Source organism: Montipora capricornis, chromosome 7 (genome assembly GCF_036669925.1).
Source record: "Montipora capricornis isolate CH-2021 chromosome 7, ASM3666992v2, whole genome shotgun sequence".
In the NCBI taxonomy this organism is placed as follows: domain Eukaryota; kingdom Metazoa; phylum Cnidaria; class Anthozoa; order Scleractinia; family Acroporidae; genus Montipora; species Montipora capricornis.
The window spans coordinates 657,129-669,628 of NC_090889.1; the positions used below are offsets into that span (position 1 = coordinate 657,129).

At 39.5% G+C, this 12,500-nt stretch overlaps 1 protein-coding gene and 1 pseudogene across 3 annotated transcripts in view; both read left to right on the top strand.

Annotated features, from left to right (window-relative positions):
* Positions 1-12,168, top strand: part of LOC138057853 (uncharacterized aarF domain-containing protein kinase 5-like) — a 29,687-nt gene extending 17,519 nt beyond the window's left edge. For 2 of the 3 annotated variants that reach the window (XR_011133733.1, XR_011133734.1), the window contains 7 exons: positions 1,538-1,616; positions 2,105-2,196; positions 7,176-7,359; positions 8,451-8,525; positions 8,629-8,724; positions 10,897-11,120; positions 11,239-11,370. Coding sequence is in view for 1 of the 3 variants with exons in the window: in XM_068903759.1 (XP_068759860.1) it covers positions 1,538-1,616; positions 2,105-2,196; positions 7,176-7,359; positions 8,451-8,525; positions 8,629-8,724; positions 10,897-11,059 (689 nt within the window). In the remaining 2 variants the exon portion in view is untranslated. Of the gene's footprint in view, positions 1-1,537; positions 1,617-2,104; positions 2,197-7,175; positions 7,360-8,450; positions 8,526-8,628; positions 8,725-10,896 lie in introns of all 3 variants that reach the window. The other variant, XM_068903759.1, reaches the window with a different exon arrangement.
* LOC138057056 (uncharacterized) lies at positions 3,492-4,830 on the top strand (annotated as a pseudogene).
* Positions 12,169-12,500: the final 332 nt, after the last annotated feature.

Genomic DNA, 12,500 nt, shown 5'->3' on the forward strand with positions numbered 1-12,500 from the left:
ATTCTCTAACGTCCCACAGGGAGCAAAATGCACTACAAGATATGATCTAATGCGCCTTACAAATACAGCTAAATATAAATATAAAATATAACTATGTAAATCTAAGCTACATATTGTAAAATTATATGGTAAAAATATGTATATATGTACATTATTTATGTCATATATATTAAAGGAAAAAGCAGAAGAATAATAATACTAACGTCTATGTCAAATTTAAGAGAAATAGGCCTGTTTAAAAAGATGAGTTTTCAGTTCTCTCTTAAAGATGTTCATATTGTCCTCTGCCCTTAGGGAAGGTGGTAAAGTATTCCAAAGCTCTGGCGCGGCCACAGAGAAAGCTCTATCACCAGTTGTTCTTGCAGATCTTATTGCAGGTCGAACTAACATGTTGCTATCATTTCATCTTAAATTGTATCTTAAATGAGCTTTATAAGATAACATATCACTAAGATAAGGTGGCGCTAGGCCATGTAAAGCCTTCAAACGCGTTGCAGTGTGGCCCAGTGGTAAGGTTGCTTGCCTTGAGATCCCGTGATCCCGGTTTCAAGACCCGCTCTGACCACTTGTTGAATTTGTTCCTGGTAGTCCCTGGTTCAACTTCCCGGGCAGCTGCACTTGTAAATAGCCAACTGGTTTGCCTCTGGCCAGTTGGGATTCTTAACAGTTGTTGTTTCGTTGATTGTGTTTCACTGGCCCTGAAAAGCCCCCATGGGGAGCGGTCAATTAAGTATGTAATTGTATTGTATTGTGAACGTGGAAAATATTTGTGAGACGGGGCCTACGGTTTATAGTCGCAATCCGAGAAGACTTGAGAGTCGAACCATTTGCAGATGAAATTGCAAAGGCAGCACACTCTTCTCAGTTATTTTAAGACCTTGAGTGTTCATCCGACCGGAGTCGAACTCACGACCTCCCGCATGACAGCCCGGTACTCAACCAACTGAGCCACCGGCGCGCTGCGTCAAGTCTGTGCGTGCGCCGTGATTTCCCGCACATTGTACTTGTGTAGCGGCACCCAACCTCCACTAGCGACGCAGTTGTTAATTTTCGCTCCTGTGATAAACTAATTATTTTGCTGAAAAATGTTTTGTTTGTCTTGCGCGTGTGAATAGGCTATTTCGGAATTGCGCAAGGAACTTTGTATGGATTTTTAACTATGTTTTTAAGTCCGTAACTTGGTCTCTGTTCGACCTAAAAGCATCAAACTTGGACAGATGGCCAATCTCAAGGTTATCTTTCATGTGATGGTGTCAATTTATCGATTGGTTCAAATTTGAAACTCTTCCCAGTTCCCTGCGCAATTTCAGAATGGCCTATATGTTATGCTGGCTCAACTTCTGGACTAAGAACTGAAATTGCAGGGGCAACCAACGAAATTATTTCCAAAATTCATAGTATTTAGACAAAAAAACTTACGCTAATAAAACATTTTTTTTGAGTTTTGTAATTTTGCTGGGAAAAATCTTAATAGTGTACTTTACTTTAGAGGTACTTTTAATGTGTCAAGGCTACACAATGTAATATCACATGTTAGTTCTTGTCAGGAAAGGCAAAGATGGAAAAGCTGAGATTGTCATTATTGACCATGGCCTTTACGAAACACTCCAACAAAAGTAAGTTTGCATTCAAACTTATCCTTTAAAGCAGTTGTTTGTATTGAGTGTCATTAGAAAAGGTGATAATTATTTTTTCTGTATTGCTTTAGTAATCATGTTTCTTTGGTATGCTTGGTGATTGGCTAAATTCTTAGCCAATCAGTTGCAAAAGAAAAACATATACTAACTTGCTCCCATGCCTTTTCAGGTGCAAGAAGCGGCTGCATTTTCAGGCGCTTTCTTTGTGTCTTATTGGCCTATCAGTTTAATTTTCTGCATCTGTTAGGGTTTGCCATTACAGCTTTAAATTCAAGGCACCCTCTACGGGGTTTTGAAAGGTGTATTTCGGCTATGATACAAAACGATATGCAATGATGCCCTAGCATTGTGAAAAAAATTAAATTTAGAAAGTTACAGCGCAGTAGCTTTTGCTTGAACTGAAGAACATTGTGGAATTAAATTTGTCTTCTCTGTTGATTAATTGGTCATTTTTGGCTTTTCTTTAGGGATAGACTGTCTTTATGCCACCTTTGGAAATCCATCGTTTTGAATGACCAGGAACTTATGAAGTATTTTAGCAAACAACTTGGAGTCGATGGTGAATATTGGCGAAAATGGGAAAAACCAAGCAGTTTGGGCCCACAATAACTGGTGCAAACTGATACGGTGTCCCTGCCTGTAGAATATTTTAATCATTATAATTTTTCTATTGCATCACCAAGTGAAGCTCAGAGACGTAGCCAGTATGAGGCAACCCGAGGCACTTGCCTCCGTCATTTTTTCGTGAAAATTTAAAATAAAGCGTGATTCCAGTGTTTTCTTTAATATGTACTCATCATAAACACTTAAAACACTTCCGAAGATAATTTAACCACGGACATTGCCTCAGTCTTATTTTTTTCTGGCTACGGCCCTGAAGCTGAATAAAAAGTAATATTAATATCAATTGCTTCGAGCTACCAGGCCCGGTTTTTCGAAAGCCGATTAACTTAATCCAGGATTAGCGTAAACTTTTGTTTCATGGTTTCAAATTTTTGGTGAAAGTTTCTTTTGCGTTTTTTTTTTTTTTTCAAGATCGAGTTCTTGTACTGTAAAATTTTGCTGAATATCAGCGTTGAAAAGCATTTAGGAGTAGAGAAATAACTCCTTAGTTAATTTTTAATCTGGGATTAACGTTAAATCAGCTTTTGAACAACCGGGCCCAGGTGAGCAGCAACACTAATCTTGCTGGTGATCTTGTATTTGGTTGGGAATCCTGTGTGCTGTATGCCAGGAAAAATCTATTCTGAATCCTTCTCTGCAAGTTTAAAATGTTTGTTTCTTTGAAATAGATTGATTGTACGTCGTGTAAGTTGAATAAAAAGGGAAGTATCAGTTTAAGGGATGGCCATGAGTGTTGACCGAGTTCTGTCCGTCTGTCTGTCGGAGTATGCGGTTTTTATGTTAAGTGAATTTACGCGTCGCTTCGCCAACTTCGATCCCAGGGTCCTCTGCGGTCGATGCTTCGCAACGTTGCTCACGCATTGATGGTGGTTTCGTCAACGGAGGTAAGTTAAATATATATTTGCTTTCGCACTATTGTAATGTATGATTTAACTTGTATTTTATTTGTCTTTCAGCGTTGCGAAGTCGTCGTTCCCTGATGGACAACCAAGTACAATGGATAAAATACTCATAGATCTTGATGTAGTTGAAGGCATTTGAACAACAAACCATCCCAGATACAGAGACTTTGCCGTTTCAGGGATATGTTGCAGCGACACATCCTCTCGTGTTTGCTGACACTTTTTCACTCGCGCGACATGGAATCTTGTGCAAAATTTGTCCCCGCAACATGTCGCACGGAGTTCAACTTGTTGAATTTCATGGGACATGTCGCAGCGACAGAACTTTGCGTGAGACGACATGATCATCGTGTGCAAGGATATGCAACATGTTCCTGCAGCAAAAACTGATAATTGAGCCAATCAGACACAAGATCCAGCTTGCTTTGCGGTGGTGCATTTGGAAAAAAAGATGGCGTCCGTTCACAGAGGAGTCCGTGCTCACGCTAGTAATTGGAATGACTTGGATAGAAACCGAAAACTAGTTGTTGTTTTGATGATGCTGCTCGATGATGAAGCTCCTATGATGCTGGAACGACAAGTCTGGTGCCGGCAATGGCTACTGCGACATACCGAACGGGGAGCTTATCATACGATTTCTAAAAAGTTGTTAGTTGAAGACACGCCTGGTTTAGCTGAATACATGACGATACCGCATGCTAAATTCGTCGCTTTGGTAGAAGCAGTTGCACCGTTCATAAAGAAACAGGAAACATGTATGAGAGAATCTATTCAACCAAGCGAGAGTAGCCCTTGCAATCAGGTACCTTACAACCGGTGAAACATTCCAGTCACTATCCTTTCAGTTTGGAATCGGTACGAGTAAAATATCTTGTATTGTGATGGAGGTTTGCGTCGCTATTTATCATATCTTCGGAAAAGAGTATTTGAAAACACCAAATACAAGTGATAAATGGAAGGAAATTGCGCAGTTATTTTACTCCAGGTGGAATATTCCAGACATTATTGGAGCAATTGACGGGAAAAGGATCCTTATCCAAAAGCCAGCCTGCGCGGGATCTCATTTTCATGACTATAAAGGACACGAGAGCCTAATAGCATTCGTTATGGCTGCACCAGAGTATGAGTGTCTATTTGTCGATGTAGCGACAAACGGACGACACCCAGATGGCCTGGAGAGCTGTGACAACCCTTTGAATATACCTCCCCTTCGTCCACTGCCAGGGGCTGCAAAGCCTTTGCTTAAGCCCTACCCTAGAAGAAATCTGACGGTCGAGGAAAGGATAGCCAACTACCGCATTTCGAGAGGGCGAAGAATATCTGAGAACATTCTTGGTATTCTGGGAAATATATGGCGTTGTTTTCGGGCTCCCTTTTTGCTGCAACCCGAAAAGGTGCAGCAAATCACTATGGCTATACTTATGCTTCATAACTGGCTACGAAACGATACAGCAAGTCGCAGCATCTACTGTCCTCTGACACTGATCGACAGAGAAGATCCGAATACATGGGAGCTTATTCCCGGGTCTTGGAAAGATGATCTTCCTCCCGAGTCTCTGTTGCCATTGCAGTCAGCTTTGGTTCACAACTACACCAGTGAAGCTAAAGAAATGCGTCAGGAGTTCACACGGTGGTTTAGTGATGAGGGAGATGTTGAATGGCAGTGAAGAATGTGTGGACTGTAAACTGAATTTCAACACACTTGCAAGGAAGTGATATAGTCACTGAAGTTACAGCTTGTGGCTAAAATGTGGTACTCCTTGAACTGTTAGCTTGATGTCCTAACATAGAGCTTCACTTTCTTCACCAAAAGTAGAGAAAACTGGCATTCATTGGCCACAAGTGTTAAGACCCTAAATTAAAAAAGGGGCTCTTTAGCTTAAAGTACCGTTTAAACACAATTTCTAACCTAGACGAAACAGAACTGTTCACAGCAAAACGTAAGATGCAGTGTTTAGTCACAAGAAGCATGAAATTGATCATGCTTAATAACACGCTACAATTAAGACGTTCCTTCGATCAGTTTTAATGACTATGTTTTGACACAATTTCCATGCACAGTTTGTCAAATTGAGTTCCATGTTAATAGTGTCGTATTTTCAGAAGGAATGTTTCCATAGTTAAGTCCTTGTACGTTGTTTGAAAGGGGAGGGAGAAGCGTACATGTAGTTGAAGAAACGTTGCATGTGAGGTTAAAATCATCAAGGGGTTCCCCTTCTGTTTCTAGGAAAATTAAATGGTGGATTCAAAAAACCAAACATTTATTAAAGCAATGACAAGAGTTTAAAAGACCAACAAATCCTCAGTTTCACTTCTGCAATCTGGGACAACCCATTTAAAAACAGATTAATAGTGCCTAAGTTACAATGCGAAGAAGTTGTTATACTTTAAAATGGAATAAACGGGCAAATTGAATTCAACCTAGGTTGGTTTTTAACATCCTCGTATCTTATTCGTGATCAGAAACAAAGGAAATTAAAAATCACCTGAGATTCACCACAAAGTATGTCAAGGTGATGATGTTCACAATCAGGCAATGCTCAGTGATACATGAAAAACGTCTTTTAGGCGCTTATCCCATATTTCCTCTAAATGCGAAATAAGCATACGAGTCTGGCTTGCATTCCACGAGTTCTGGCTGGTATCATCGGCAGGATCACCCAACTGGTGTTCTTCGATTGATTCATCACCGAGGGCCGCCATCTTTTTTCCACATATCAGTGACCAATGCATTGTGGTCTTTATTTCTTAAACTCTCGCCATTACTGCAGTTGTTTCACACGAGGGGGCATGTCCCTGCAACATTTACCAGGGACATGTCCTAGCTACATTTTCGTGTGTTTGTGTGTGCAAGTCTTAATCCTTTCCCTGACTCATGTCCCCGCTACACGTCCCAGTTTCATGACCGCCAATGTGTACAGTTTATAATATGTGGCTGCTACATGTTGCAGCAAATGTTCCTGCAACATGTCCCCTCGTGTGGGCCCACCTTTAAGGGAATATAACATAAACAGGTGACGCAAAGATTACTGTTATTATTTCAATCGGTCCAATTGAAATGCAGTCTTCATTCATTCACAGCTGCAAGTTGGGAGTTATGTTTCCTTACGCTCTTCTTTCGACTATCATCCCCTTGCAGCACTTAACTTGCTATTAGCAACTTCTAGTATTAATATTAATCTGTCTTGGGATAGGGTCTCCAATTACCAAAAATGGGAGCTTAGACTTAAATACTGTTTGTCAGCGCTGTTTGAAATGGGGTCCTAAAACACGAGGCTCATTCAAAGATTTGAAATAGCAAGTAAATGTGCAAAATAGAAAAAGAAATTTACCCACCGGATAAAGTTCATATCTGGCCTTTGAACAACTGGGGCCCATTTCTCGAAAGTCCCGATAACCCTTTGGACCCGGAAAAGCCATTTACGAAACTGGCTTCGGCTTTTGTTCACAAGCTGATTTTAGAACGTGTTTTCAATATAACAAAAAGCAAAATGATACTGAAGTTTGTTGACTTAAAATCTCTCCGTTTTTAAGATACAGAGGGCATTATGACACCCGAAAAAGGCCCGAAAAGTTTAAGGGCTTTCGAGAAACGGGCCCCTGATCGTTTATTAACAGCATTGCAGCTTGACAATGTTATATATGACGCAATTTATCATCGATAAGAGGACAGACGCATAAAACTGACGTCAATTTCTTAAAATAAAAAAACCTAAAACGGTTAATATTGCCGGGTTAAAAACAGTCGTAAACATGAACTTTATTCAAACTGACGCGAACTTTGTCACTATCTTTTCTCGCTTTCTGATTGGCTATTTACAACAATCAATAAAATTTCTTTTGTTAACAAGTTGACAGTTTGATAGTTGCACAGATTTTCGCATAAATTAAAATTTAGCCAATGAGCGCGCGAGAACTGATTTTGATAGTTATTGTAAAATATATTTTATACTTTTGTCCTTAGCAGTTTTTTTAGTAACAGCTTGAAGATATACCTTATCTTTTTTTGCAGATTATGAGAATTTTTGCCAGATTCTTCTGCAGCGACCTTTCGTTTGGGGAAGCGCGGGAATGTTGTTTACAACTCGCGTCACTGAAGAGGATTTGAATCTCATGACCAAACTTGCTAAAGCACATTTTGATAGCGTCATTGTTATTCTTAAACAACTTCCTCGGAGCATGCTTCTTGTTTTCAGGTACCGATGTTTAGTCCTGTTGAAATAGTAACCTCTTACAAACCGACTGCGAGGGACTGACTGGGGAATATTGGTCAGAGGTCGTGGCAGTACAAACCCAGCGCAGCGAGTTCTGCATAAAAACGACTGACGGCCAGTTAACTCAGATAGTGCAATGCTTTTTTAAACCCTGCTCGGGACGGGTAGAATTCGAGATTGTCAGAAGATTTTATCATCTCCCTTAATTTTTACATCGAGATCTTTTCTCGTTTCTTCCAACTCTCCACATGAATCTTGTATCTGTTCCTCTGAAAAACGTTCTTCCTTTTGTGCCTTCTTGTTTCGTTTTGCACTGCGGGTGGACGAGTCCAATGGACGAGTCCGAGTCCGTGGTCAATTTAACATTTCCCTTCCCCACCAACGCAGAACCACAGTTTCCTTAGGAACTAAACCCTTTAAATAAATTTAACCTGTGGCTGTTAACAAATCCAGCCGTGGGGTTAAACAGAGAATGACGAGAGTAACTCCTGTAACACTAACTCCCTGGTACTCAGAACGGGACATGTGATCAATTTTTTTTGCGGCCGGACGAAAAAATTATACGGTAGAAACTGATTTGGCACCATCCCCTCAGTTCAAATTTTAGGCCTTTTATCCTCGTTAAAGTAAAGTGTATAACAATAATAGTATAACATAAAAGTATCGGCCTCTCTCACAAGCTTTTATTTTTGAAGTAGGGAAGCCCGGCCTAACCAGTCAGTTGTTTTCTTTATTTGGGAGGGGGGGGGGGGGGCTTGTTAACATCTCCCAGGGGTCCATATCCACCCCATATCCACATCTACAACTCCAATACTAGGTCTATGTAACAGAATTTTCACATATCAAACTATGTTTCATTCTCAATCCCATGGGTAATGATTTCTCATGCAACACTTGTGATTGGTTGGAATAGTCTGGTTTCGTGGGAAAATCAATCTCAAAATAATATACACGTAACTCTGTCTGTAAAAACGCCGTTCCGCAAATACAATGAAGATGCACACTCTTAGTCATGCGCTCCTGCTTCTCCCTAGCTTTCCTTAACTTGACGTCCTTAAAAATTACTTTTCTAGAAACCTGAATACTGTCAGAGCCGTAAACCACGAACTTGGTGAACCCGTGGATAGATTTGTTCTTATGGCCAAATGGTTAGTGTTACGATGGGATCAGGATCGAATGTTGTTTGTTTGTTTGTTTGGTCAAGTCATAGTTGTCTATCATCTATTTCCAAATGTGTTTTTTTATTTATAGTGCTATTGCGGGCATCCATGGTGATATAAAAAGTCGCAATCTATGGATCAAATTCAAAATATATGCGGAGTTATTTGTCCTCAAGGCCAGAATAAGGTATTTTGTTGTTTATCAAAGAAATGGGGGAAACTAATCGTATTCCTTTTCCTCATTAGAGAGATTTAGCATTGCATTACTGCGGAACGATATAAAGCCATGAAAATTCTCTTTTTCAAACTTTCCTTCTAACTTTTTCTTTTCTTCTCTCACTTCACTTCACTTCACTTCGCTTTGCTTGTAGTACCTCGCAAAGAATTACTTGACCGCTGACCGACACCTCTATGTCTAATTTCAGCTTGACGTTTGCCGCAAACGCAATACTAAGGCCCCAGCCACACCTATCCGGATATTTTTTAATTCGCAACTTTTTGTTTTCGGAATTGGCCGTCTGTCCACACGCATCCGGCGAATCGGGCATGCGCATCAACAACGGCCATTGAGGAATAAGGTGCAAAAATTCACAAAGGAGTCCTGGATACTAGATTGAATCCGGATACGTGTGGACGTGAGAATTTTTTAAATCCGCAGATTAGAAAAATTCTGGATACGTGTGAGCGGGGCTTAAATGTCTCTATTATCAGGTAGCAAAGTCAATTTACGAGTCTGCGAAGAGTGAAAATGCAGACATCACTTTTTGATGTCTGCTTGATACTTGTCGTATCATGAAATCATCAGTTTTGTTCGTCAGGGACATGGAGAGCACTGCTTTTTACAGGAGTTAAAACTATGACCTTGCGATTAGGGAAACAATATAAGACAGAAAACAATTCCTAATAAATATAACAGTGTAAAGATGACCAACGATAAGAAGGTAATCATATAGTTGAATTAAAACAAGTCTCTAAGTAGGATTTACATGAGGTATCCGAAGACGAATCAAACACCCATACCTTTGTGCCAGGTCTCTTAGAATTCATCTTAGCGGTTAACGTTCGTGCCTTAACATTCTTACCTTCACAGAAACCAGGCTAGGCCTTGCCAAAAAAATATACGGATATTTTTTTTAGATATGGGCGTTATTCGCGCGGCAGCATATTGGCCATAGACAATGATTTTGTACCCGGAGCCTCGAGTTGAAATGTTTGGGAACGAGTTTCAGTGCACAAAAACAAAAGTTTTCAATCCCTCGGGATTCAACATTGCCGCCATGTAATAGGCCATTTCCGAGTTCATGGCTGCCTCCTCTTCAAAGCGAGTCTAAGTGCGAAGTTTTTCTTATGAAAATTAGTTTTCATTCATATGTAAAGTAGAACTAATTAGCATCACAAAAACTTCGCACCTAGACTCGCTTTGAAGAGGAGGCAGACATTAACTCGGAAATGGCCTATTAAGGCCTATTTTGGACGATTTTGAGATATTTAGAAAATCTCGAGATATTTAGATTTTTTAGGGGAAAACTATTGAGGTCACGTTTTTCCCCCAAAAATAGAGAAAGAAAGCAATTTTTAAAATTTTTAATTGCTACTTGCAGACACAGAAATTCAAAGCAAATGAACAAATCCTCCCATATGGGCCTGCAGTAATCACATGCAGCAGTATTCTCCATTTAAAATATATGTCATGTATTTTTGAAAAGAAAATTGTTCAGAGTTTTGTTGTATACCTTAACAAGGACACCGTTGAATTTCCTGTAGTGCCTTATACCAGGGGCACCCAACGTCAATTTTCGGAAAATATCTGTTCGGAAGACGATTTGAGATCTAGAATTTTCGGAAAATTTGTTATAAAATTTCTTGCTTGCCTGCCTCTCCTAGGATTTTCGAACATCTGAAAAATGGTATAATTGCCCATTTTTAACGGATTTTTACCCTAAAAATGTCACCTAGAATTTTCGGGAGCCTTTTTTCTGGGTGAAATTTTCGAAAAGGTAAGCTTTGATCCCTGTAAATTTCGGATCACTGGACTTTGAGCTAGGAAATCCGAACAGATGAAAACCTATTAGGGGATATAGATATGTCTATATCTACCGTTTAAATACTAAAATACTTTTAACAATGTTATGTTTAAGTGGTTTTGAACTATATTCTCGTTGGGTGCCCCTGTTATACTTTGTTAGGTTATTGCTGTATTATTTATTCGGAATATTTAGAAAAAATATCAGGATATTTAGAGGAAAAAATCCGGAATTTCCGGAAACATGTTTAGGCGAATTCGTGTAAGAAACTTGTGATTAATGTCATTGAGATTGCATCCGAGGGGCTTGAATTATCATTTGTGATTTTCTTGTAGAGCCTTGAGCGTCAGAGCATGGATCGTGGAAACATACATCCGTGTTCTTCAGTACCTGGGACGAGCACCTGAAGGAATGGATGAGTTCACATCCAAACTGAAGACATTGCATGACTTGGATGCCACTGCCGCGGACAGACGAAACGCTTTATTATCGCAGTGACAGCGACTAAGTAAAACCATCAAATAAATTTTGTTTGGGAATGAGTTATATCATAACTCTATCAAAATCACACTAAAATGTTCACATGGGGACGACAGACCTCGGCGAATATTTAACAAGTATTGGACGAGGTTGAGCAAAATATCGTGATTTGTCAGTGACGAGCAGATCAATTATTTGCCGAAGCCGAAGACTGAGGCAAATAATTGAACTGCGAGACACTGACAAATGACGATATTTTGCGATAACCGAGGTCAATAATTGTTTTATCATTCGATCACCGAGTTTTTTTTTTTGTTTTTGTTTTCGAGAAGCCGTAAGCCCGCGCTGCCTTGCAGAGTCGAGTAATGGCACCTATCAATAGACCAAATCGGCTAACTCAATGTTGCACCCAATTCAAACCCTTCGGGAATAAAACGTTTTGTACCAGGTACCGGTATTTCCATATCATTTAAATATGAATGCTACATTATCATGCAAATACAATACACAAAGAATCTTAGTCCCGGGAGATTTGAATTGGGTACAACATTGAGTTAGCTGATTACGTCTATTGGTTTCCTTCTCAGCGTAATTATATTTGTAGACTTCAAATTGTACTTACATTCAAACGTTCTATAACACTAGGCATCAACAAAGCTGAAGAATTTCACAGTTTCAAAGCGTATCCTGACAAGTGAACCTTTGGTGTAAAGCTCGCCATTCTTTTTTCTGGCTTCAGCATAAAATCTCTTCAGTACATATGCATTCGCCAACTTGTCCTTCGCGTCGATAACACGAGTGACTCTTTGTCTACCTTTTTTTCCTTGAGATACTTTCGAAATACGTTAAAATTTTGTTCCTTTCTTTGTATTCTCACTGTTCTTTAGATCAACTAAGAGCGTGAATTCAATTGCGCATGAGCAGAATATTATTTGCAGCAAAACACTTATTTGTGGGCAGTTATTTGCAGGTCACGTGGTGGGCTCTCGGCCAATGAAAAGGAAGGACAAAATACATCGAATGATAATGCAAACTATTTATTCAAAGTCAGCATCAGTGCACATATCCATCCATTATTTTGTAACGTAAGGCATTTAAACAAAGGAAATAAAACGAAAAGATTCACCTCATTTGCCAGAAAGTTGTATTATATATGCCGACAATTATTACTAAAATTCATGTTTGAATGAGGTTATTATCCTTTAATTACAAACTTGTGACCAAATATCGCCGCTATGTGGTGACACAAACAAAAAACGTAGAACTTCTGTACTTTTTCCAGGGTTGTGACTTTTGTTTAACCGACGATTTGTGTTGCAGTGCACTCAATACAATTCCTCATGATTTCTTCAGTGTAGTCATTTTGTCATCAATATAGTTCGTTCTTGTGCGTGTATTGGTACATGCCCAGCGTTACTAGTCAATCGAACAAAACCCGAACCGAAAATCAAACGAACTC